General features: G+C 45.0%; 1 protein-coding gene across 2 annotated transcripts in view; it reads left to right on the forward strand.

Annotated features, from left to right (window-relative positions):
• The window catches only part of ZC3H7A (zinc finger CCCH-type containing 7A), a 77,853-nt gene extending 51,916 nt beyond the window's left edge, over positions 1-25,937 (forward strand). For both annotated transcript variants that reach the window (XM_077275180.1, XM_077275181.1), the window contains exons 15-23: positions 7,867-7,970; positions 8,394-8,575; positions 9,111-9,184; positions 10,592-10,725; positions 10,824-10,929; positions 11,541-11,649; positions 21,412-21,530; positions 22,081-22,244; positions 23,384-25,937. In XM_077275180.1, coding sequence (XP_077131295.1) covers positions 7,867-7,970; positions 8,394-8,575; positions 9,111-9,184; positions 10,592-10,725; positions 10,824-10,929; positions 11,541-11,649; positions 21,412-21,530; positions 22,081-22,244; positions 23,384-23,573 — 1,182 coding nt within the window. In that variant the 3' untranslated portion in view covers positions 23,574-25,937. The remainder of the gene's footprint in view (positions 1-7,866; positions 7,971-8,393; positions 8,576-9,110; positions 9,185-10,591; positions 10,726-10,823; positions 10,930-11,540; positions 11,650-21,411; positions 21,531-22,080; positions 22,245-23,383) is intronic.
• The last annotated feature ends 1,914 nt before the right edge of the window (positions 25,938-27,851 follow it).

The following is a 27,851-nucleotide window of genomic DNA, read 5'->3' on the forward strand; positions in this document are numbered from 1 at the left end:
GCGCTTCAAAGGGACGGTGTCATCGTTCGGGTCCCTCGAGACGAAAGGTTCAAGGGGTTTTACTCCAACCTATTCGTGGTCCCAAAGAAGGACGGGACTCTACGGGTCCGACACTTCAGGATGGACTCGCTCCGTTCAGTTGTCTCGTCCCTGGAAAAAGGGAGAGTTCCTTGCATCCATAGACATCAAGGATGCTTATCTACATATTCCAATTTTTCCCTCTCATCAGCATTTCCTGCGCTTCGCAGTCCAAGAAGAACACTTCCAGTTTGTGGCCTTGCCCTTTGGACTCGCCACCGCCCCTAGAATCTTCACGAAGGTCATGGCGGCTGTCATGGCCATTCTTCACGCTCGGAGAGTGGTAGTTCTTCTGTATCTGGGCGACCTATTAATCAAGGGTCCGTCCCATTCTGCCTGCGAGGAGTCTGTAAGTATCACCGTGGATTCTCTTTCTTGCCTGGGTTGGAAAATCAACTTCGACAAATCATCTCCGGTGCCGGCTCAGCAAATCTGCTTCCTGGGCATGATTTTGGACTCTTCCCGCGGGTTAGTCATTCTCCCTCCAGAGAAGGTCTTGTCCTTACAACAGGGAGCATGCAAGCTCTCTCGGTCAGTCCCTCACTCTATTCGCTTCGCGATGCGCATACTCGGGAAGATAGTTGCGGCGATGGAGGCCGTTCCATTTGCGCAGTTTCATCTCCGTCCCCTGCAACAAGCGCTGCTGTTAGCCTGGGACAGGAGTCCTTTTTCCCTCGACCGTCGTTTTCGCCTGTCCCCACAGGTCAGGCAGACCCTCAGGTAGTGGACGCTACATTCCTCCCTGAACCAAGGGAAATCCTTTCTCCCAGTGCGCTGTTAGTGGTGACCACCGATGCCAGCCTTTTGGACTGGGGCGCAGTTTTCAATCACCACACAGCACAGGGTCGTTGGTCCACAAGAGAGTCGCGTCTTCCAATCAATATCTTGCAGATTCGAGCGATCACACTTGCCTTTACCAACTTTCACCACCTTCTCGCAGACCATCCCATCAGAATCCAATCTGACAATGCCACAGCCGTGGCGTATATCAAACGGCAAGGGGGAACCCGCAGCAGGGCAGCCATGCTCGAAGTCTCCAACATCCTGCTCTGGGCCGAGACCAATCACTCGCTCATCTCGGCGATCCACATACCGGGTGTGGAGAATTGGGAAGCGGACTTCCTCGGTCGCCAAGGTCTTGCCTCGGGTGAGTGGTGCCTCCATCCGGAAGTCTTCCAGGTTCCCCAGTTCATTGCTCGATCCCGCGATCCTTGTGCCATCGGGGCAGATGCTCTGGTCCTGTCGTGGCATCGGTTCCATACATATTTCCGCCTCTTCCTCTGCTCCCGAGGGTCATCAAGAAGATCAGGGTAGAGGGGAGACTGGTAATCCTCGTCGCGCCGGACTGGCCGCGCGAGCATGGTACGCGGAACTTGTCCAAATGGTCGCCGACGTCCCCTGGCAGCTTCCAGATTGCACGGATCTTCTGTCACAGGGCCCGATTTGCCACCAGAACTCCGGGGCCCTGTCTTTGACGGCGTGGCCATTGAGTTCTGGATTTTAGCCCAAGCCGGATTCTCTCCAGGGGTTTCTTCTACCATGATTCGCGCTAGGAAACCCATATCCATGCGCATTTATCATCGCACCTGGCGCATCTTCTTTTCATGGTGCAATGCCCATGGACGTTCTCCTCTGGTTTTTTCCATTCCGTCCATTCTGGAGTTTCTCCAATCAGGTTTAGAGTCAGGCCTTGCCCTAGGCTCGCTCAAGGGGCAAGTGTCCACATTGTCTGTTCTATTCCAACGAAAGATCGCTTCCAGAGACTGCCGGTTAAGACGTTCATCCAAGGAGTCTCCCGGGTGGTCCCTCCCTATAGCATGCATTTGGCTTCATGGGATCTTAACTTGGTTCTCAGAGTTCTTCAGGAGGCTCCTTTCGAACCATTGCAGGACATCTCTCTCACCCTCCTTTAATGGAAGGTGGTCTTTCTCGTGGCGAATACGTAAATCAGGAGAGTTTCTGAGTAGGCGGCTCTCTGTTGCCGACCCCCTTTCCTGACTTTTCACCCAGACAAGGTAGTTTTGAGAACTTCTCCCTCTTTCCTACCTAAAGTCGTCTCCTCCTTTCATCTAAATGAGGACATTGTCTTGCTGTCATTCTGTCCGGCACCAACCCATCGTATCGAGAAAGCTCTCCATTCTCTGGATGTGGTTAGAGCTCTTCGGCGGTACATATCTCGCACGGCTCCCTTCCGTAAGTCGGATGTCCTGTTCGTGCTTCTGGAAGGACATAGGAAAGGTCTACCCGCCTCAAAGGCCACTCTAGCCAAGTGGATTCGCTCCACTATTCAGGAATCCTACCGCGTCAGGAACACCCCTGTCCCTGCAGGGATTAAGGCGCATTCGTCTCGGTCGGTCCGTGCTTCTTGAGCCATTCGGCACCAGGCTTGAGCACAACAGCTTTGTAAAGCAGCAACTTGGTCCAGTCTGCATACCTTCACGAAGTATTATCACGTTCATACCCAGGCTTCGGCAGATGCTGCCCTTGGCAGGTGCATTCTGCAGACAGCGGTTCCTCAGTAAGCCAGTGGTACATGGGCTTTTAGCAGTGCAATTGCTCCCCACCAAGGGACTGCTGTGTCCCCAATGAGGCGTAGGAGAAAAGGAGATTTTTGTGTACTCACCGTAAAATCTTTTTCTCCTAGCCAATCATTGGGGGACACAGCACCCACCCTGTTAGCCTATTGGCTGGTGGTTGTTGTGGTTTGTTCCTCAGTTTTTGACATAGTTTACTTGTCTTGGTTTTTCTTATACTCCTACTGCTTTACTACCGAACTGGGTCGTTACTAGCCAGTCAAGGTGTGTATACTGCAGAGGAGGAGTTAATTCTTTGTGTTTACTTAGTGTCCTCCTAGTGGCAAGCAGCATAACACCTATGGTCCTGTGTCCCCCAATGATTGGCTCGGAGAAAAAGATTTTACGGTGAGTACACAAAAATCTCCTTTTTCATGTGTACTATTGTTTTATGGAGTAAAAATTAAAACAACTTTACTTTGTGAAGGCACAGATAGGAGACAGTTTATCAAGACTGGCATTTCGTACACCGTTCTACAACCAAACTTTATAATCCTCAAAAGAATATTTATCAGACACAAAATTATAATATCAATGATACTTTATTTGAACATAGTAAACAACAAATCATCACCATAAAAATTCATCATCATAAAAATGAAAAACTAAAGCTGATGGAAGAATAAGAATGAATAATATAAAAATTAAAAATAATTAAAAACAACTATGTATGTGCAGGGCATGTTAAACTGACTGACACCCAGTAAAATAATAATAGATGAAATATCAAATGAATAGTGGTAATCAATACACCAAAAAATAAAAAGTGTGTGTGTATGTATATATATATATATATATATATATATATATATATATATATATATATATATACACACACACCATATATGCCAACATTTTCAGCCCCAAAAAATGGGCTGAAAGTGCCCCTCTCGGCTTATACTCGAGTCCTGGAAGGCGGGGGGGTCGGCGGGTGAGGGTGAGAGACGACGGTCACATACTCACCTTCTCCTGACGCGGTCCCTGCATGTCCCATGGTCTCCAGCGCCGGCACCTCCTTCCTCTGTTCAGCGGTCACGTGGTACCGCTCATTAAAGTAATGAATATGGACTCCTCTCCCATAGGGATGGAGCCGCATAATCATGCCTGACCATCCGTCCGGGAGAAGCTGCCAGGGACCGCGCCGGGAGCAGGTGAGTATAAAATTTTCACCTGTCCCTCGTTCCAGCGTCGGCGCCGCTCCGTCTTCCGCGTCCTCTGCAGTGACTGTTCAGGTCAGAGGGCTCGATGACGTATTAGTGTGCGCGCCACCTTCTGCCTGAACAGTCAGTGCGGAGAGACCGGACGCTGAGGAGCAGCGACGAGAGGGGAGTATGTCATTTTTTTATTTTTTTATTGCAGCAGCAGCAGAATTAAATGTAGCACATTGTCATATGGAGCGTCTATGGGGCCATAATGAACTGCATGGAGCATTATATGAGGCATATTTGAATATGGAGCATCTATGGGGCCATAATGAACTGTATGGAGCATTATATGGGGCTTATTTGTATATGGAGCATCTTATGGGGCCATAATGAACTGTATGGAGCATTATATAGGGCCTAGTTTGTATGGAGCATCATATGGGGCCATAATGAACTGTATGGAGCATTATATGTGGCACATTTGTATATGGAGCATCTTAGGGGGCCATAATGAACTGTATGAAGCATTATATGGGGCATATTTGTATATGGAGCATCTTATGGGGCCATAATGAACTGTATGGAGCATTATATGTGGCACATTTGTATATGGAGCAGTATTTGGGGCGTATTTTAATATGGAGCATCTTATGGGGCCCATCATGAACTGTATTGAGCATTATATGGGGCTCCTGATTCAATATGGATATTCAAAAACACGTAACCTACTGATGTCTTAATTAATTTTACTTTTATTGGTATCTATTTTTATTTTTTAAATTTACCCGTAGCTGCTGTATTTCCCACCCTAGGCTTATACTCGAGTCATTAAGTTTTCCCATTTTTTTGTGGCAAAATTAGGGGTCTCGGCTTATACTCGGGTTGGCTTATACTCGAGTATATGCGGTGTGTGTATATATATATATATATATATATGTGTATATATATATATATATATATGCATGTATGTGTATATCTATATCTATCTATCTATCTATTGGACCCGTTCTACGCCAGGGTGGCGAGCATTTATATTGGTATATGGTCCCCATCCTGTCATGTGCTGCTCCCATCCTGCGCCCCCGTTTAAATCAGTGATGGCAACAGACACTGTGGCGGTATTGAGTCGAAAGTGGCTGCCTTGCTCCACAGACGTGTTATATATTCTTTAGAAAGTTACTTGGTAGCTTTGCTGACGTATTGTATAGTGTAGATATTCTTACACATGCTCCTGATATCTGTAACGAAATCATTAATGTGGGCGGAAATGCCACATCATGAGAGGGCGGGATTGTGACGCAGTAATCGGCGCCTGCGCAGTCCGCGCTGCAGTGTCTGTTCAGATGTATGTAAGTAACGTCATGAGGGCGGGATTGTGTCCACCTTTGTCCCCAAGGCCCCTGATTCCAGCCCATAAATGTCCCCCTGCTCTCTGAATCAGCGCCTGCGTAGTCCGCGCTTTCCGGCGCCATTTTCTTGAAGACACACTGCAGTATCCAAGAAAATGGCGCCAGAAAGCGCGGACTGCGCAGGCGCCGATTCCGGGAGCAGCAGGACATTCATGCCCTGGAATCAGGGGGCCTAAGTAAGTAATTGCTGTGGCGCGAACTGCCACAACGTCATGAGGGAGGGATCGTGTCCACCGTGTCCCCACGCCCCCTGATTCCGGCTCATAAATGTCCCCCTGCTCCCGGAATCGGCGCATGTGCAGTCCGTGCTTTCCGGTGCCATTTTCTTGAAGACACTGTAGTATGTATGCAAGAAAATTGCGCCAGAAAGCGCAGACTGCGCAGGCGCCGATTCCGGGAGCAGGGGGACATTCATGCGCCGGAATCAGGGGGCGTAAGTAATTGCTGTGGCATGACCTGCTGCAACGTCATGAAGGCGGGATCATGTCCACCGTGTCCCCACGCCCCCTGATTCTGGGAGCAGGGGGACATTTATGGGCCGGAATCAGGGGACGTGGGGACACTGTGTGGGTGGAAACTAAGTGATATGGGCGGGATTGTGACACAGATTTCGGCGCCAGCGCGGTCTGCGCTTTCTGGCGCCATTTTTTCTTGAATACAGACACTGTGTTTATAATCTAACGCTAGGAGCGTCGCGCTGGCGCAGTCTATAAAGGCTTCGGACAGAGTGACGCTCCTTCCGTTATATTATAAATATATATACTAGATGGTGGTCCGATTCTAACGCATCGGGTATTCTAGAATATGTATGTATATAGCAGCCACATAGTATATAGCACAGGCCACGTAGTATATAGGAGCCATGTAGTATATAGCAGACAAATACTACGTGGCCTGTGCTATATACTATGTGGCTGTTATATACATACATACATATTGTAGAATACCCGATGCGTTAATATAGGTCACGCAGTATATAACAGTGGCCACGCAGTATATAACACAGCCCAAACAGTATATAATATAGCCCAAACAGTATATAGCACAGCCCACGTACTATATAACACAGCCCACGCAGTATATAGCAGCCACGCAGTATATAACACAGGCGACGTAGTATATAACACAGGCCACGCAGTATATAACACAGGGCACGTAGTATATAGCACAGCCCACGCAGTATATAACACAGCCCACGCAGTATATAACACAGCCCACGTACTATATAACACAGCCTACGTACTATATAACACAGCCCACGTACTATATAACACAGCCCATGCAGTATATAGCAGCCACGCAGTATATAACACAGGCGACATAGTATATAACACAGGCCACGCAGTATATAACACTGGCCACGTAATATATAGCACAGCCCACGCAGTACATAACACAGCCCACATAGAATCTAACACTGGCCACGTAGTATATAGCAGCCACTTGGTATATAACACAGCCCACGTAGTATATAGCAGTGTGGGCACCATATCCCTGTTAAAAAAAAAAATAGTTAAAATAAAAAATAGTTATATACTCACCCACCGGGATCCAGCGAAGCTCTGGTTATGCGCGCGCGGCTGCCGCCATCTTCCGTTCCCAGAATGCATTGCGAAATTACCCAGATGACTTAGCGGCCTCGCGAGACCGCTAAGTCTTCTGGGTAATTTCGCAATGCATCTCTGGGAGCGGAAGCTGGCGGCAGGCGCGCGCGGCTCGGCGGACTACGGAAGGTGAGAATAGCAGGTTTTTTATTTTTAACATTATATCTTTTTACTATTGATGCTGCATAGGCAGCATCAATAGTAAAAAGTTGGGGACACACAGGGTTAATAGCAGCGTTAACGGAGTGCGTTACCCGCGACATAACGCGGTCCGTTACCGCTAGTATTAACCCTGTGTGAGCGCTGACCGGAGGGGAGTATGGAGCGGGCGCCGGGCACTGACTGCAGGGGAGTAGGGAGGGACTAATCGGACTGTGCCCGTCGCTGATTGGTCGCGGCAGCCATGACAGGCAGCTGGCGAGACCAATCAGCGATGCGGGATTTCCGTTACGTAAGTTGCAGACAGAAAGACGGAAGTACCCCTTAGACAATTACCGTATATATATATATATATATATATATATATATATATATATATATATATATATATATATAATGTGTGTGTGTGTGTGTGAAAACTATATGTGAATGTAATCCTATTATTTGTGCCTATAAATATTTCATAATAAAGTAATCAAAGTGCTGGTGCCGATAAATATTATGATTAAAAATAATTCATAAGCAAGACAATACAAAAGTATGCTGAAATTTAAATTAATCATAAATATTCTGGTTATAAATTATTCATAAGCAAAACACATGAATTAAAAAATGATAAATAAAACACAAGTGTGATCAAGAATATACAAAATATTTGGTGCAAAAAAAGAGAACCACAATACCAACCAGTACTAACACGCCACTGTCCCCGCACACACCACTCCAACGAATGTTTCGCTTCCACTTCGTCAGGGAGTTAAAAAGTTCACTTTTTAGGTGCCAGATGGTCCCTATAGTATTTTATATCGCTGATCAGAGGTGGCAGGCTGATGAGTAGCTGTATTTCCTAATAAAAATGATTGACGTTCTATATTACTATTTGATATTTCTATTCCAGAAATGTTTTGATCACAAACCCAGAATTATTAGTGAAAAAAATAAGGACAACTTTAGCCTGAGCTGCTCCCATCCTGTTGCGAAGCATGACTTTGAAGAGAACAAGTGAGTATGAATGGACGGCTCCTTCAGCCAAAGCCCCTTCTTTTACATTACAATGTCACTGGCTCTTTATAAGTAGTTCAACTAACTTTTTTATTTTTGCAAAAATCTCATTAGAAGTATACGGTGCCTTGAAAAATGATTCATACCTCGTGAACCTTCCTGCATTCTTCCATACAGCTGCTGTATGTGATGTAAGGCCTGACTTGTATTTTATGGGCGGTATTAGAAGAATCCTGGTTGCTTCCTTTTGTGTCATTTTATGAATGCGAAAGCACTCTGAGGTGCGGGGAAAGGTAGAAAATCAGATTATTTTTTTTAATGTCAGGCAGGTGTTAATGTTTTATCATTGTTTAGTGCATACAATACACCCCTATGTGTTACATGTAAATGTATTCATCATATGTTTCTATTCCTGTACTACAGGTGTCTTGTTCACATGTTCAGAGACTCTATTGTCAAGTACTGCAAGATCCGTCCATTCAACGATCTTCTTTTACTTGATCTTTGTCGACATGAGGTTCGATATGGATGCATAAGAGATAATGATTGCTTCTACGCTCACAGCCTGGTGGAACTTAGAGTTTGGGTCATACAAGAAAAGACAGGTGAGTGAGCCTGTGGGGTGTAGTGTCTGATGATGGCTGAGTTTACACTTCAGTTTTTTTCACCAAGAGTAAGACTGGCATCTCAAGACAAAGAAGGAACCCCCTGTCCTGTAATTCATTTCCATTCTTAGTGATCTAAAGGGTAACATTTCTCCTTGTGGAGAGTGATGTGCCACTGTAAGGAGACTTATAGGCCATGCAGTACTCTGGGAAATTAAATATGTAAATTGTCTCTTCAGAGAGGAAGAGGAGATGAACTCTAGTGCCACCTATTGGAAGTAGCCATCCTAAAAGTCAATATCAACCCTTTAACCACCCGATACTGACTTTTAGGATTGCTACTTCCAATAGATGGCACTAGAGTTCAAGTCCTCTTCCTCTTTGACGTGGCAGTTTGTACATTCTTGGTGATTAATGATAGACAGGAGAACAGATTTTCTGTACATTAGTACAGGTACCATCCAACACATACATTGATTTATATAACCTTAAATTGCATTGTTTCATTATTTTATTAATTTTTTTTTTATTGTAGGAATTTCATTTGAGCGAATTGTTCAGGAGTCAGAATCATATTGGGCAAAGGAGTCCAGTTCACTAAAGCCCCAGGTACATGTTCAGTGTTTGATATAGTTTGAGTCGTAGAGAAAAATTGTAAAATTCATAAAGACATCTCCGGAGAGGGGATATATCCCCCTCACATTGAACATATGAAATCAGTAATAAGTAAAAAACGTTGACACTTCAACCTCCATTGAAATAGGGCCTCCTGCTTCAAACATGTAATTACAGCAGAGATCTGCTGAGAACCAGCCACTAAAACTAGGATTCATATACTCAAAGCGGGGAAGTACACTTCTGAGGCAAGGGCTTCCCGTTTTATACCAAGTGAATGTATATACCATATTGTTTTGTTCCCCATTTCTTAACATCTTTGTATATTTTTTTATAAACACTGCCTACCGTTCCGTATTGAATATATAAAATGTAATAGCTCTGTTCCTCTTGTTCTGTAAACCGCACTCTTGAAGCCATGCACTACCTGTAACTGGTGTCCAATCGGCCTGTATAAACGATTGGTGGTGGCAGCTAGTAATTCTTTTTGTAATTGTGGAGTTGGCAGTGATTCTATCGGGATATATATATTCCATGTGTTGGCATTGGAGGTGTACGCTCACTATGAGTTCCCCAATAACCGGCCTAGTAGTGGAAACAGCTGCAGCCTCGCCCGTCACTCATCAGTCAGTTGCGTAATTGTCCTGACAATTGCAGGCAGGGGAGTTGCGTCCCTGACAAATTGGTGGCAGCGGTGGGATCAGTTTGATCTCTCCAATGTTCTCTCTGACATTGTTTTTATTCCTTATAATCTGTAGCACTGTACAGACATTATCAACAGTTACATTATTCCCTGTCCGTACAATCTACATTCCTTCTATCAAACACACAATAATGCCAAATTCATGGCATGCCTGTTTCCTAGTTTGTAAGAAGAAAACTGAAGGAAATTCACAGGGACATGGGGAGAACATACAAATTCCATTAATGTTAATATCTTTTTCAGTGTTAATATAATATTTGTAATATGAATAGTATTAAATGGAATCTGTCAGCAGGATTTCACTCCCAAAATATTGATATGTGCATGTAGCTTTCAAAGACAAGTCCAGCAATACCTTTACATGGCCGGTCAGTTCATCCATTACTGAGAAATCAGCATTTGAATTGATATGCAAATGAGGCTGCAGAGCTTTTGTAGATCTGAACCCTCTGTCACTCCAGCTCTATTACCTGACCAGCACCACCTCCTGCTTGACCGAAAGCCTCTTTGATGTGAGACTTAAGGAAAAGTCAGTAAAGCGGGAAGATGCAGCCCCTGGATGACTTTTGTGTGCTCGGACACCTCTGTAAGCGAGCTAATGTCCATCCAATGTGAATCCTTGCCATTCTGATTCTCGTGTACGTACAGTGAAGCTTTTTATTTTTCACTTTATCTTAATTCAGTCCCTTTGCCTTCAGCTGTTGAGCGTTCCCAATAGTTCGGGACATCCAAATTTCAACATCAAATTTGTTTGTGGACAATGCTGGAGAAATGGCCAAGTGATTGAATCTGACAAAAGCAGAAGATACTGCAGCGCAAAAGCCAGACACATGTAAGTATAGGGGAGCAGTACGTCCTCAGCCATAGTGGACTAATAAAGGGCCGTGTAAGATGAGTGCGTTCATTGCCGTAAACATTGCTTCCTCTTAGGTGGACCAAAGATCGCCAAGTCGTTCTTGTGATGTCCAACGAGCGCAAAAAGTGGATAACTATCCGACCTTGTCCCACAAAAAAGCCCGTTCCAGTTCAGTTTGAGGTGATTTTTAATCCTGATTTCTCAAGGTATCTATCTCTTAAAGGGAGCTGTCCACTATCTGGGCAACCCCTTTTTAAACAAATTAGGCCCCTTGTAAAATAAAAATAATTGACTTCCTACACCGGCGCCATTCCACCATGTTTGACGGGGTTTGTGTCGTGTGTCGCATTGTTATGCCACATGAACGCCGCAGCCAGTCGGCGCCCGCTATTGATCTGCTGTGCTCTCACTTCTGCCACTTGTTTGATCGAGGGCAGTAACAGCGCAGCAGGGCTCCCATAGCATAATAATGTCACGCAAGCCCTGGAAGACCTGGCGCCAACATACCTGGAATGGCGCCGGAGCAGTAGGTGAGTATAAGGTCCTCTTATCTTACAAGGGGGACTACTTTATTTTAAAAGGGGTTGTCCTGGCAGTTGACACAGTCTTTCATTGATGTAGAGGTTTATTGAGGCTTCTGCTGATAGAAGCAGCTGGAGACGTGACGTACTGTCTGTACATTGTGGGATGACTTCTGGGTGACTTTCCAGTCATTGTTTTTAGATGAATGCTGAAAAAGATCCAGTAATTAACCTGTTCTTACACAAATATATGTATTTTATCTCCCACAGTTGTGTCATCATATATTGAATGGCAAAAAATGTCAATATATAGGAAATTGTGCATTTGCTCACAGCCAAGAAGAAAAAGAGATCTGGACTTTCATGAAAGATTTAAGCAGTAAGTTCATCTAATCTCGGCTCGTAAACAATTATTCTACATGATCGGTTTCCGCTTTCTGTCAGTTCATCTTGTGATGTTTTGCGGTATCCTGAAAAGTGAAATTTTCATTCTACCATCTTATACTGGTTACACTGTATATACCCGTATTTTTCGGACTATAGGACGCACCGGACTATAAGGCGCACCCAGGTTTTAGAGGTGGAAAATAGGGCAAAAAAATATTTGAAGCAAAAAAATGTGGTAAAATATTTAATAACATAAATAACATACTATTATATGTGGTGTTATTTTATATAATAGTATGTTATGTTGGATGCTGCGGGACCAGTGTGGTGTCTGTGAAGTACTATATGAAGACGCTGGAGGGTGAGTATAAGAATGGGGGAACAGGGCTTATATTGAAAGCACCACTCCAGCACTGCAAAATAACACTGGAGTGCTGCTTTAAAATCCCATGGGAGAACTATAACTCCCAGCATGTCCTGCAGATCCTATGACATGCTGGGAGTTACAGTTCACCAAAGGAGTGGCAGAGTGCTTTATTGTGTTTTGTAAAGACTAACCTCTTAATTGTGGCAGCCAGCCAGCCACTGGGGTGAGGTAAAAGCATCCCATGACTGCACACACAGAGCCCTCCCTCTTGTTGCCTTTCCACAGCACAGGTTATAAGAGGAAGCCTGCAGATTCTAGTGGGGAGTCTGAAGCACCTGTGATGATGTCAGAAGAGGGAGGGCTCTGTGCTGCCATGTGATGCTCCAGCCCGCCCACTTCTGACATCACACAGGTCCTCCTTGTGCACAGCACTCAGCGTCCAGCCCAGGCAGGTATGCAGCGATCTCCTCTCCCCTGGCCCCTGCTGCTGCCTCCTCCTCCCCCGGACACACAGATCTCCCCAGCTGCTGCAGGAATCAAGCGCTGAGGAAACCATGTGTGTCCCTGCTTAAGTGGAGTATTCATTTGCGGGGAAGCAGCTAATGAATATTCACTGCACTTAATCATCGGGACCACATGGTTGGGGAAGCAGCTAATGAATATTCACTGCACTTAATCATCGGGACCACATGGTTTCCCCAGCGCTGATTCCGGGCAGCGGGGACATTTTTCTGCCTCCTGAAGTGGGATAACAGTGCGATCCCACTAGCTGCTGCCCCCCTCCCCACATGCTACATCCTTACCATAAGACGCACCCACACTTTCCTCCCAAAATTTGGAGGAAAAAAAGTGTGTCTTCTGGTCAGAAAAATACGGTACTCGAGTATAAGCTGAGAATTTCAGCCCATTTTTTTAGGCTGAAATTGCCCCACTCGGCTTATACTCGAGTCATTCCCAGGGGTCGGCAGGGGAGGGGGAGCGGCAGCTGTGTAATAATACTCACCTGCTCCTGGCGCGGTCCCTGGACGTCCCTGGTTCTCCGGGCGCTGACAGCTTCTTCCTGTATTGAGCGGTCACATGGTACTGCTCATTACAGTAATGAATATGGACTCCCATAGGGGTGGAGCCGCATATTCATTACTGTAACGAGCGCTACCATGTGACCGCTCAATACAGGAAGAAGCTGTCGGCGCCTGGAGAACCAGGGACCGCGCCGGGAGCAGGCGAGTATGGCGGGGGCAGTGCGCGATATTCACCTGTCCCCCGTTCCACCGCCGGTGTCGCTCCGTCAGAAGGCGCGATGACGCGATTAGTGTGCGCCGCCATCTGCCTGAACAGTCAGTGCAGAGGACGGGGAAGACACAGTGGCGCTTAGCGGTGGAATGGGAAAGGTATTGATATTGCCTTCCACCTTGCAAATGTTTCTCACACCGCCATACTGAATGTAACCCCAGACCATGATCTTTCCACCACCAAATGTAACTGTTTTCTGGGTGTATTGTGGATCCATACAGGCTCCAGTAGGTCTCCAGCAGTATTTGCGGCGGCTGTGGTTTAATTCTACTGAAGATTCATCAGAGAAATCCACCTTCTGCCACTTTTCCAGTGTCCATCTGTTTAGCAGGCTGTGGGACTTTGCAAATGCCACACGGTTTTTTATTTGCCTTTTGTTTAGTGCTGGCTTCTGGGCACTGATACCACCATGGAGGCCATTTCGACACAGAATCCTACAAATCTTTCTAGTTGACACAGGGACTTGAGGTGACCAGGCCTGTTGGAGCTCTGCTGCTGTGGAAGAGGGGCTTGCTTTGGATTTTCTAACCAACAAATGTTCCTCCTGAGCAGTTGTGTTGCGGGTCTGCCGGACCTGGGTTTGTCAAACACATCTCCAGTCTCTTCAAATCTTTTTTTTAATTCTTTGTACTTGACTCTGAGACACATTAAAGGTACCAGCCACCTCTGCAGTGGATCTGGTCTTCAGCCTCTTGATAATCCAGGCTTTGGTAGCAAGGTGGATTTTTGGCATGTTGTCAGAGCTCAAATTGCAGTTCAAGTGAAGTTCTGGGTTTCTTTTTTATACACACACTAATTAACCGATCATTTACTGAACACAGGTGAGGATGTAAACTAGGATTGGGTGCATTATGTGACCAGGCGACAAAACTTTTGTCTTGCCAAAACTTAACCATTCTGTGTCTATTAACTGATCAATATTTCTGCATTTATGCCAATTTATTTTCTTAACCTAAACCACATTTTGGAGAGTTTCAGCTTTCAAAAGAAAAATTTATAAAACCAATGGATGAATTTAACGTCCCGTTATAAGCTTTTATTTACATAACATGGATAAGCGACATATCTTCTGTCAGGGAGTGTATGGAGCATCTTATGGGGCCACGTGCAGCATTATATGGGGCAAATATTTCTATGGAGCATCTTATGGGGTAATGTGCAGCATTATATGGGGGCAAATATCTCTATGGAGCATCTTATGGGGCCATGTGCAGCGTTATATGGGGCAAATATTTCTATGGAGCATCTTATGGGGTCATAATCAGCATTTGTGCAGCATTATATGGGGCAAATATCTCTATGGAGCATCTTATGGGGCCATAATTAACATTTGTGCAGCATTATATGGGGCATATTTTAACCCATTTCTGACACTAGACGTACTATCCCGTCGAGGTGGGGTGGGCCCGTATGACCACCGATGGGATAGTTCGTCATATGCGATCGGCCGCGCTCAAGGGGGGAGCTCGGCCGATCGCGGCCGGATGTCAGCTATCGCAGCTGACATCTGGCACTATGTGCTAGGAGCGGTCACGGACCGCCCCCGGCACACTGCGATCAAACATGATCGCAGTGTTCCGGCGGTATAGGGAAGCATCGCTTAGGGAGGGGGCTCCCTGCGTGCTTCCCTGAGACCCTGGGAGCAACGCGATGTGATCGCATTGCTCCGAGGGTCTCTTACCTCCTCCTCCCTGCAGCAGGCCCGGATCCAAAATGGCCGCTGTATCCGGGTCCTGCAGGGAGGTGGCTTCACAGCGCCTGCTCAGAGCAGGCGCCGGGGAGCCTGGAGCTGTGCACGTCAGATCACCGATCTGACACAGTGCACAGCAAAGTGTCAGATCAGCGATCTTACACTGTAACATGATGACGCGGAACGGTATAAACGCCTCCCCCAAAAGAAATTCATGAATTGCTGGTTTTTGGTCATTCTGCCTCACAAAAATCGGAATAAAAAGCGATCAAAAAATGTCACGTGCCCGAAAATGTTACCAATAAAAAGTCAACTCGTCCCGCAAAAAAACAAGACCTCACATGACTCTGTGGACCAAAATATGGAAAAATTATGGATCTCAAAATGTGGTAACGCAAAAAATATTTTTTGCAATAAAAAGCGTCTTTCAGTGTGGGACGGCTGTCAATCATAAAAATCCGCTGAAAAACCCCGCTATAAATGTAAATCAAACCCCCCTTCATCACCCCCTTAGATAGGGAAAAATAATAAAAAAATGTATTTATTTCCATTTTCCCGTTAGGGCTAGGGCTGGGGTTAGGGCTAGGGTTAGGGGTAGGGTTGGGGCTAGGGTTAGGGTTGAGGCTAGGGTTAGGGTTTGTTAGATTTGGGGGTTTCCACTGTTTAGGCACATCAGGGGCTCTCCAAACGCGACATGGTGTCCGATCTCAATTCCAGCCAATTCTGCGTTGAAAAAGTAAAAGGCTATGTGCACACGTAAGAAAAGAGGTGCAGAATTTTCTGCACAAAATCTGCATCTCCTGGCAGAATCCGCAGCTCCGTTTTTTATACGTTTTTTATGCGTTTTTTGTGCAGATTTTATTTCTATAATGGAGGGGTGCAGAAATGCTGCAGAACTGCACAAAAGAAGTGACATGCACTTCTTTGAAATCTGCAGCGTTTCTGCGCAGATTTTTCTGCACCATGTGCACAGGTTGTTTTTTTCACATTGATTTACATTGTACTGTAAATCACAGTGCAGTTCTGCAGCGTTTCTGCTGCAGAAAAATCTGCTGCAGATCTGCACCAATTCTGCACTAAATCTGCATCGTGTGCACATACCCAAACAGTGCTCCTTCCCTTCTGAGCTCTGCCATGCGCCCAAATGGTGGTTTCCCCCCACATATGGGGTATCAGCGTACTCAGGACAAATTGGACAACAACTTTTGGGGTCCAATTTCTCCTGTTACCCTTGGGAAAATACAAAACTGTGGGCTAAAAAATAATTTTTGTGGGAAAAAAAATAATTTTTATTTTCACGGCTCTGCGTTATAAACTGTAGTGAAACACTTGGGGGTTCAAAGTTCTCACAGCACATCTAGATAAGTTCCTTGGGGGGTCTAGTTTCCAATATGGGGTCACTTGTGGGGGGTTTCAATGTTTAGGCACATCAGGGGCTCTCCAAACGCAACATGGCGTCCCATCTCAATTCCACTCAATTTTGCATTGAAAAGTCAAATAGCGCTCCTTCACTTCCGAGCTCTGCCATGCGCCCAAACAGTGGTTTCCCCCCACATATGGGGTATCAGCGTACTCTGGACCCCAAAAGTTGTTGTACAATTTGTCCTTTTTCTCCTGTTACCCTTGGTAAAATAAAACAAATTGGAGCTGAAGTAAATTTTGTGTGAAAAAAAGTTAAATGTTCATTTTTATTTAAACATTCCAAAAATTCCTTTGAAAAACCTGAAGGGTTAATAAACTTCTTGAATGTGGTTGAGCACCTTGAGGGGTGCAGTTTTTAGAATGGTGTCACACTTGGTTGTTTTCTATCATATAGACCCCTTAAAATGACTTCAAATGAGATGTGGTCCCTAAAAAAAATGGTGTTGTAAAAATGAGAAATTCCTGGTCAACTTTTAACCCTTATAACTCCCTAATAAAAAAAAATTTTAGTTCCAAAACTGTGCTGATGTAAAGTAGACATGTGGGAAATGTTACCCATTAAGTATTTTGTGTGACATATCTCTGTGATTTAACCCCTTCGTGCCACCCGCCGTACTAGTACGGCGCTGCCGGCACTGCATTAGTGCCAGCCGCAGTACTAGTACGGCGGCTCGATCACCGCGGTCTCGCGCTGAGCGCCGCGGTGATCGGGTGCGGGTGTCAGCTGTATATGACAGCTGACACCCCGCAGCAATGCCCACGATCGGCGCTATCGCCGATCGCGGGCATTTAACCCCTCTGATGCCGCTGTCAATAGTGACAGCGGCATAGAGGGGGATCGCGCAGGGACGGGGGCTCCCTGCGCTCTCCCACCGGAGCAACGCGATGAGATCGCGCTACTCCGGTGACCTGGAAGGAGTCCCCGGATCCAAGATGGCCGCGGGACTCCTTCCGGGTCATGAGATGACCCTGCTTGCCGGCGTCTGCTGAGAATTCCTCATAGCAGGCGCCGGCAAGCCTCTGCAATGTGCCTCTAAGCTCGGTGATCTGACAGAGTGCTGTGCACACTGTCAGATCATCGATCTGTGATGTCCCCCCCTGGGACAAAGTAAAAAAGTAAAAAAAAAAATGTCCACATGTGTAAAAAAAAAAAATAAAAAAAAAATTCCTAAATAAAGAAAAAAAAAAATATATTCCCATAAATACATTTCTTTATCTAAATAAAAAAAAAATATCACACAATAAAAGTACACATATTTAGTATCGCCGCGTCCGTAACGACCCCACCTATAAAAATATATCACTAGTTAACCCCTTCAGTGAACACCGTAAAAAAAACAACAAAAAACGAGGCAAAAAACAACGCTTTATTCTCATACCGCCAAACAAAAAGTGGAATAACACGCGATCAAAAAGACGGATATAAATAACCATGGTACCGCTGATAACGTCATCTTGTCCCGCAAAAAAAAAAGCCGCCATACAGCATCATCAGCAGAAAAATAAAAAAGTTATAGCTCTCAGAATAAAGCGATGCAAAAACAATTATTTTTTTATATAAAATAGTTTTTGTGTAAAAGCGCCAAAACATAAAAAAATTACATAAATGAGGTATCGCTGTAATCGTACTGACCCGAAGAATAAAACTGCTTTATCCTTTTTACCAAACGCGGAACGGTATAAACGCCCCCCCTAACAGAATTTCAGGAATTGCTAGTTTTTGTTCATTCCGCCTCCCAAAAATCGGAATAAAAAGCGATCAAAAAATGTCATGTACCCGATAATGGTACCAATAAAAACGTCAACTCGTCCCGCAAAAAACAAGATCTCACATGACTCTGTGGACCAAAATATGGAAAAATTATAGCTCTCAAAATGTGGTGATGCAAAAACTATTTTTTGCAATAAAAAGCGTCTTTTAGTGTGTGATGGCTGCCAACCATAAAAATCCGCCCAAAAAACGCTATAAAAGTATATATCATCACCTTCATCACCCCCTTAGTTAGGGAAAAATAATAAAATTTGTAAAAATATATTTATTTCCATTTTCCCGTTAGGCTACTTTCACACTAGCGTCGGTACGGGGCCGTCGCGCTGCGTTGGGCCGACATACCGACACATACTGTGCAAGCGCCGCACAACGGGGGCAGCGGATGCTGTTTTTCCACGCATCCGCTGCCCCATTGTGAGGTGCGGGGAGGTGGGGGCGGAGTTCCAGCCGCGCATGCGCGGTCGGAAATGGTGGACCGTCGGCACAAAAAAAGTTACATGTAACATTTTTTGCTGCCGGCGGTCCACCACAACACGACGCAACCGTCGCACGACGCTTGCGACGTGTGTCAATGTCAATATGTCGCTAATGTTAGTTTATGGGGAAAAAACGCATCCTGCAGATGACTTTGCAGGATGCGTTTTTTCGCCAAAACGACGCATTGCGACGTATGCAAAAAAACGCTAGTGTGAAAGTAGCGCTAGGGTTAGGACTAGGGTTAGGGTTGGGGTTAGGGCTGGGGTTAGGGTTGGGGTTAGGGTTTCAGTTATAATTGGGGAGTTTTCACTGTTTAGGCACATCAGGGGCTCTCCAAACGCGACATGGCGTCCGATCTCAATTCCAGCCAATTCTGCTTTGAAAAACTAAAACAGTGCTCCTTCCCTTCCGTGTTCTCCTGTGCGCCCAAACAGTCGTTCCCCCCAACATATGGGGTATCAGCGTTCTCAGGACAAGTTGGACAACAACTTTTGGGGTCCAATTTGTCCTGTTACCCTTGGGAAAATAAAAACGTGGGGGCTAAAATATAATTTTCGTGGAAAAAAATATATTTTTTATTTTCACGGCTCTGCGTGATAAACTGTAGTGAAACACTTGTTGGTTCAAAGTTCTCACAACACATCTAGATAAGTTCCGTGGGGGGTCTAGTTTCCAATATGGGGTCACTTGTGGGGGGTTTCTACTGTTTAGGTACATCAGGGGCTCTGCAAATGCAACATGACACCTGCAGACCAATCCATCTAAGTCTGCATTTCAAACGGCGCTCCTTCCCTTCCAAGCTCTGCCATGCGCCCAAACAGTGGTTCCCCCCCATATATGGGGTATCAGCGTACTCAGGACAAATTGGACAATAACTTTTGTGGTCCAATTTCTCCTGTTACCCTTGGGAAAAAAAAATTGCGGGCTAAAACATCATTTTGTGGAAAGAAAAAATGATTTTTTAATTTTCACAGCGCTACATTCTAAACTTTTGTGAAACAATTGGGGGTTAAAAGTGCTCACCACACATCTAGATAAGTTCCTTAGGGGGTCTTCTTTCCAAAATGGTGTCACTTGTGGGGGTTTCCACTGTTTAGGCACGTCAGGGGCTCTCCAAACACGACATGGGTTCCGATCTCAATTCCAGCCAATTTTGCATTGAAAAGTCAAATGGCGCGCCTTCCCTTCCGAGCTCTGCCATGCGCCCAAACAGTGGTTTATCCCCATATATGAAGTATCAGCGTACTCAGGACAAATTGCACAACAACTTTTGGGGTCCAATTTATCCTGTTACCCTTGGAAAAATAAAAAATTTGGGGCAAAAAGATCATTTTTTGTGAAAATTAATATGAATTTTTTTTTACGGCTCTACATTATAAACTTCTGTGAAGCACTTGGAGGTTCAAAGTGCTCACCACACATCTAGATTAGTTCCTTAGAGGGTCTACTTTCCAAAATGGTGTCACTTGTGGGGGTTTCCACTGTTTAGGCACGTCAGGGGCTCTCCAAACACGACATGGGTTCCGATCTCAATTCCAGCCAATTTTGCATTGAAAAGTCAAATGGCGCTCCTTCCCTTCCGAGCTCTGCCATGTGCCCAATCAATGGTTTACCCCAACATGTGGGGTATCGGCGTACTCAGGACAAATTGTACAACGACTTTTTTGGTCCAATTTCTCCTGTTACCCTTGGTAAAATAAAACAAATTGGATCTGAAGTAAAAATTTTGTGAAAAAAAAGTTAAATGTTCAATTTTTTTTAAACATTCCAAAAATTCCTGTGAAGCACCTGAAGGGTTAATAAACTTTTTTAATGTGGTTTTGAGTACCTTGAGGGGTGCAGTTTTTAGAATGGTGTCACTTTTGGGTATTTTCTGTCTTATAGACCCCTCAAAGTCACTTCAAGTGTGAGGTGGTCCGTAAAAAAAATGGTTTTGCAAATTTTGTTGCAAAAATTAGAAATCGCTGGTTAACTTTTAACCCTTATAACTCCCTAACAAAAAAAAATAATGTTTCCAAAATTGTGCTGATGTAAAGCAGACATGTGGGAAATGTTGTTTATTAACTATATTATGAGATATACCTCTCTAATTTAAGGGCATAAAAACTAAAATTTTGAAAATTGCAAAATTTTCATAATTTTCGACAAATTTTTGTTTTTTTCACAAATAAATGCAAGTCATATCGAAGAAGTTTTACCACTATCATGAAGTACAATATGTCACGAGAAAACATTGTCAGAATCACCAGGATCCGTTGAAGCGTTTTAGAGTTATGACCTCATAAAGTGACAGTTGTCAGAATTCTAAAAATTGGCCCTGTCACTTAGGTGAAAACAGGCTTTGGGGTGAAGGGGTTAAGGGCATAAAAAATTCAAAGTTGGAAAATTGCTAAATTTTTGCTAAATTTTCGTTTTTTTCACAAATAAACGCAGGTAATATCAAAGAAATTTTACCACTATCATGAAGTACAATATGTCACGAGAAAACAATGTCAGAATCACCGGGATCCGTTGAAGCGTTCCAGAGTTATAACCTCATAAAGGGACAGTGGTCAGAATTGTAAAAATTGGCCCGGTCATTAACGTGCAAACCACCCTTGGGGCTCCTTTATGCTCCTTTATTTCTAATTTGTATTGTCAGAGCTGGTCACCGGTTGCTTAGTTTGTGTGGTCTCAGGCCGTGGTGACATTTGTGTGTGTATCGCGTTGTGTAACGTCCTCGCCTTCTGCTCAGTTCAGGATATGGAACAGCTGTATGAGAAGCTGAACAGCAAAAAGACTGCAAAAGGGAGCGAGGGTTCGAGTCAAGTGAACAAACAAATCCACCTTCCCACCGATTACGCGGAAACTGCAGTAAGTTCTAGTATAATTACATTGACCTCTCAGAAAGTGTCATAATTTCACTTTTTATTTTACTTTTTAACCCTTTGGAATGCATATAGGTGGAAAACGGCTGATGACCAAATCTCTTGATTATTATTTTATTTTACTCAAGTTTCTTCCATAGACTGTGGTGTCTATGAAAACAAACCTAGAATGCCTTGCCCTCTTACAGTCCTGTGCAGTGATCCTCACTGCTGCCCCGGTCTCGGTTGTTTGGTTGCAGTGCTGGCTTTGGCCAATCGGTGAGCTCAGTGGCTCTGCCCATGTAGATGGCACGATCTGCTGAGCTCACTGATTGGCTGCAGCGGTGTCAACAACAGAGACCGGGGCAGCGGCAGAGAGATAATCACTCTGGACCCAGGGAGGGCAAGTAATACTAAAAGATTTTTTTAAAAAAAAATTTTACCGCTATCGCAGCCTATGACGAGATGTTTTCTGAAAGAGCAAAAAGCTCTTTAATCTTTTAAACATCCTCGGAAATATATGGTGCAAATTCATTGGTGTCAATTTTCATCTGCAGGTTGATTTTCATTGCTGGCTTTGTGGTAAAAACTGCAATAGTGAACGTCAATGGAAGATGCATATTTCATCAGAAAAGCATAAAGAGAAAGTTTTCCTTTCCGAAGACGATCAGAACATCTGGCAACATCGTTTTCCTACCGGACATTCTAGCATATGTAAAAAGTAGGTTGTCGCACGTAACAGGAGGGTGTTACATCCTGACCAACATTAAGATTACTCTTAAGAACTTCCAGAGTCGCAAAGAGTTTGCCGAAGCCGGAGAATGGATCCCGACTGCTCAAAGGATTGGACACTTAATCGTTACTTTGAAAGACGTGCGAGGGACTTGATTTTGTGGCATTTACTAATACATAGGAGGCTGGATGGACTGGTCGGGTCCTTTTTGTTGATAGGAACGTTGTGCGGGAGGAGGACCTGTAATACTTATATATTAATAAGAGCCACAAAAGAATCCCCAACACGGTAAAATAACGATAAACTGGCCAAACCCTTTACTGTCACCGAATACCATGATGTTTGACTGACATGGGATTTGTGTAAGCGGTAAGAAAGGTCAAGGCCTATATTACAAAAGAGCTGTCCTTTAACTTCGGTGATGACAGTACCATATACGAAGATTTCCATTGTGTGCATTTACGCCCTGTACACATCACCTTAAAGGGCTTTTTCATTTTCGGAAAACCCCTCTCCACCGGCGCTGTTTCTTTTTGGAAAAACAATACTTTATTCACCCTCCCCAGGTCCAGGACCGAGTCTACACCTGTTGTTGTCTGCAGCGCAGATGTCCTGTTGACAGCACTGCAGCCAATAAGTGAACTCAGCGGCTCTGCCCGAGTTGACGGCACAGGCGCTTAGCACATTGATTGGCTGCAGCTCTGTCAACCTGATTTTGGCGCTGCAGACAAATACAGACACTGAAAGCTGAGCATAAACTCAGCACTGGACTTTGGGAAGGAGAGAAAAGCAAAGTTTGTTTGGAATTTTCCGAAACTAAAAAAAAAAGCCCTTTAATGTGGTGTGAACACGGCCGTAGATACACACAATGCGTGACTTCATACTGTCAGTTGTAAGACAAGAATCTGTGTATATCGTAAGTGGAAAACCCCTTTAAGCCCTACGTTAAGCAAGCTACAAGCATAGGTCTTGATTTCCCCAACAGAGGTCAAAAATAGTTTCCTTTTTGGCTTTATATGTATCTTTTGCTGTATAGCATCCTGCACAAAAATCCTATACGCGGTATACTTTTTTTTTCTTTTGTAAAACTTTAACTTTTTATTTTCTTGTGCCTTGCTCGAAATCAGGTTCTTATCTGGCTCGTGTCGGAACGGAGACCAATGCAGCTACGCTCATGGAGAAGCTGAACTTTTGGAATGGGAGGAGAGAAGCAACGTTCTACGTCACAAGCTGGAGAGAGCTCGCAAGGATCAGCTGCTTAACCCCGATGATAATGACTTTGGAAAATATAGTTTTTTGATTAAGAATTTGAATTAAGCCTCCGATTTCTGAAGGAACGAGATACCACATGGGTAACCCGGTGTAAGAGTCACAGATCTTGTTAGAAGATCAGCTCCGCTCTTCTTGATGTTCTGAGACATATGTGGATGTAGATCTCTTACGGAAAAGATCATGGTTTCAGAGTAAAAAAATAATAAATAGGGGCGTAAAGGTGAGCAGTAATGAAGTCAGCATTTCAGACTAAGACATTGTTATAATGCTCGATTGATACACTAAACGAAATCAATGATTTTGCGAGAAAGGGTTGATTTTGGAAAATACTTTCTTATTGATTACTCTCAATATCTTATTCCAGTCTTTTGCCAATTCCGGTCACTATAAACAGAAAATTTTGGAGTATATATTTTTATTTAAAAAAAAAAAAAATCCAAATATAAGGAACAGTTACTAAATGTGTTTTATTTTAAATAGATTATATATTCATGATGCAACCAAATGATTCCATCTCCAAATGAGAGGTTTGGAGCAGTGTAAGGGTATGTGCATGTGGAGTTTTTTTGGAGCTTATCTGGTCTATAAACCGCCTGAAAAATGACTTGCTAGTCATATATTCAGTCTTTTGATTGTTTTTTATTAGCTTCAAGTTCTCAAAAATATTAAGCTTTTACCAGTAGTGACCGGAGAATTCTATAAAGCCGCTCCATACTTTTCCAATAGACGTCATTGAGAAGGCTCCAGAAAATGTAACAAAGCCACCTGGCTAGTTTTCTAAGCATTTTGTAAGTGTTTTTGAGGCCTTTTCGCCGTCACTTAAAGAGAATCCGTCATCAGCATGATATAGGGATTCCAGCGATGTGTCACTTCGATTATTGGGTGCAGCAGTTGTGATAGAATCTCAGTTTTATCTGCTGAAGATAATGCTGAGCTCGGAATGCTGAGCTCGGAATGCTGAGCTCGGAATGCTGAGCTCGGAATGCTGAGCTCGGAATGCTGAGCTCGGACTGCTATGCTGAGCTCGGACTGCTGAGCTCGGAATGCTGAGCTCGGAATGCTGAGCTCGGAATGCTGAGCTCGGAATGCTGAGCTCGGATGGCTGAGCTCGGATGGCTGAGCTCGGAATGCTGAGCTCTGTAGTTGGACTAGGAGGCACAAGGAAGCTTGTCTCCTGCTGATAAAACACTAAGTTTATATAGAAAACACCACATAGAAGTAGCATTTCTTAAAGCGTCTTCCGCTTGAAAAACTCATCATTTTTGGTCAACTGCAAAAAAAAAAAAAAACTCCCATGTGCACAATCCCCTAACAGACACTAAGGTTTGTGTCCTGACATGCTGCACTATATATATGTGTTACCTCCGGGATAGGACGCCACGTGGACCAAGTCATATTGATATTTCCGTAATCAGACAGTGGCTATGTGAGTATTCCGCTTGTGCGGAGCTCCATATGTCAGACCGTTTTAACTGTAAGTCTAACATAATAAATGGTTGGATTTAATAGCTTTAGCTAAGAACCTTTTTGACATTATTTAATGTGAATATTTAGTAGAATATGAGCACAATATGCTGAGCTTTATATTATTGATATATTTTCATGTTTAAAGGGGGATCCAAAAAATAAAGTAAGTCTCATTCTGTAGACCTTTCTAAATACTTATTAACACGTCACGTTAGTTGTGTCTAATGCCTGTAGTATAGCACTATGGCCCCCGGCCCCGTCTTGTTTTTGTGAAGTCTTTGCATTATAATAGGGCAGGAGCTTGTGAGCATGTGCAGCAGGACGCTCCGCTGCTGGGACCCGGAGACAGTTTGACACTACGTAATATGGGACACCTCTAGGTCACAGCAGCCTCTCAGAAATCAGAAAATATGGACTGTAGTGTGAGTGATTTCTTAGCCGTGGCACCCCGGGTGTCTCTAGGATTAGATGTGAGTAGGGTTGAGCGAAACGGATCGTTCATTTTCATAAGTCGCCGACTTTTGGCAAAGTCAGCGTCTCATGAAACCTGACCCGATCCCTGTGTGGGGTCGGCCATGCGGTACGCGATCTTGGCGCCAAAGTCGCGTTTCGTATGACGCGTTTAGCGCCATTTTTTCAGCCAATGAAGGAGCGTGGGCAGAGTGATGACATAGGGGTTAGGGGCGTGCACGGTTATCATAATGTTATCGCTTGTGCGCAGTAGGGATTTGCAATGTGTAACACGAGATTTTCTGTGCTGACGGAGGGGAATATGGGACGGAGAGAGAGAGAAAAAAAAAAAATATAATAATAATATAAAAAAAAAGGAGATTTTTGTGTACTCACCGTAAAATCTTTTTCTCCGAGTCATCATTGGGGGACACAGGACGAATGGGTGTTATGCTGCTGCCACCAGGAGGACACTAAGTTAAACACACACAAAAGATTAACTCCTCCCCTGCAGTATACACCCACAGGCTGGACAATCCAGAGCCAGTTCGGTAACAAAGCAGTAGGAGTAAGCCAATTAACAAACAGACAACATGTCATAGTCAAAACACAGACTGAAAAGAACAATTGAGCCAACTAGGCTAACAGGGAGGGTGCTGTGTCCCCCAATGATGACTCGGAGAAAAAGATTTTACGGTGAGTACACAAAAATCTCCTTTTCTCCTACGTATCATTGGGGGACACAGGACGAATGGGACGTCCCAAAGCAGTCCCTGGGTGGGCCAACAAGAAGTTATAAATGCTGTGCGTGCCTACGAGCTACAGATGAGACACTGCCGCTTGTAGGATTCGCCTACCGACGGACGCGTCTGCCGAGGCCTGAGAGTGCACATGATAGTGCTTCGTGAATGTATGCAGGCTGGACCATGTAGCAGCCTTGCAGACCTGCGCTGCCGATGCCTGGTGCCGGATGGCCCAGGACGCTCCGACTGACCGGGTAGAATGAGCCTTGATCCCCGGAGGTGCGGCGTGACCCTTGACACGGTAGGACTCTTGGATGGCGGAACGAATCCACTTGGCAATGGAGGCCTTGGAAGCAGGTAGTCCCTTCCGTGGTCCCTGCGGAAGAACGAACAAGGCGTCTGACCTACGGAGAGACGCAGTTCTGGAGACGTAACGTCTAAGACCCCTCACTAAAGGTACCGTCACACTAAGCGACGCTGCAGCGATAGCGACAGCAATGCCGATCGCTGCAGCGTCGCTGTGTGGTCGCTGGAGAGCTGTCACACAGACCGCTCTCCAGCGACCAGCGATGCCGAGGTCCCCGGGTAACCAGGGTAAACATCGGGTTGCTAAGCGCAGGGCCGCGCTTAGTAACCCGATGTTTACCCTGGTTACCAGCGTAAAAGTTAAAAAAACAAACAGTACATGCTCACCTGCGCGTCCCCCGGCCTCTGCATCCTGACGCTGACTGAGCTCCGGCCCTAACAGCACAGCGGTGACGTCACCGCTGTTGCTTTCACTTTCAGTTTAGGGCCGGCGCTTTAGTGTCAGGAAGCAGAGGCTGGGGGACGCGCTGGTGAGTATGTACTGTTTGTTTTTTTAACTTTTACGCTGGTAACCAGGGTAAACATCGGGTTACTAAGCGCGGCCCTGCGCTTAGTAACCCGATGTTTACCCTGGTTACCAGTGTAAAATATCGCTGGTATCGTCGCTTTTGCTGTCAAACACGGCGATACACGGCGACCTAGCGACCAAATAATGTGCAGACCTTCTAGCAGCGACCAGCAATTTCACAGCGGGATCCAGATCGCTGCTGCGTGTCAAATACAGCGATATCGCCATCCAGGTCGCTGCAACGTCACGGATTGCTGGCGATATCGCCTAGTGTGACGGTACCTTAAGTCCAGAGTGTGGAGCGCCCTTTCCGTGCGGTGGGAAGGAGCAGGGCACAGTGAGGGAAGGACAATCTCCTCATTAAGATGGAAGGAGGAAACGACCTTCGGAAGAAAAGTCGGACATGTCCGCAGAACCACCTTGTCCTGGTGGAACACAAGGAAAGGAGGTCGGCACGACAGAGCTGCCAGCTCAGAGACACGTCTAATAGACGTGACAGCCACGAGGAAGGCAATCTTCCAAGACAAGAATAGCAAAGACACTTCATGCAAGGGCTCAAAGGGGGGCTCTTGAAGAGCACGGAGAACTAGGTTCAGGTCCCATGGTTCCAAGGGCATCTTGTAAGGCGGAGCCATATGAGAAACACCCTGGATGAAGGTCCTGACCTGCAATCTGTTTGCAATCTTTCTCTGAAAAAGAACCGAGAGAGCAGAAATTTGGCCCTTAAGAGAGCTGAGAGCAAGACCCAAGTCTACGCCTGATTGGAGGAATTCCAAAATGTGAGGGATA

This window comes from Ranitomeya variabilis, chromosome 7 (assembly GCF_051348905.1).
Source record: "Ranitomeya variabilis isolate aRanVar5 chromosome 7, aRanVar5.hap1, whole genome shotgun sequence".
Taxonomy (NCBI): Eukaryota; Metazoa; Chordata; class Amphibia; order Anura; family Dendrobatidae; genus Ranitomeya; species Ranitomeya variabilis.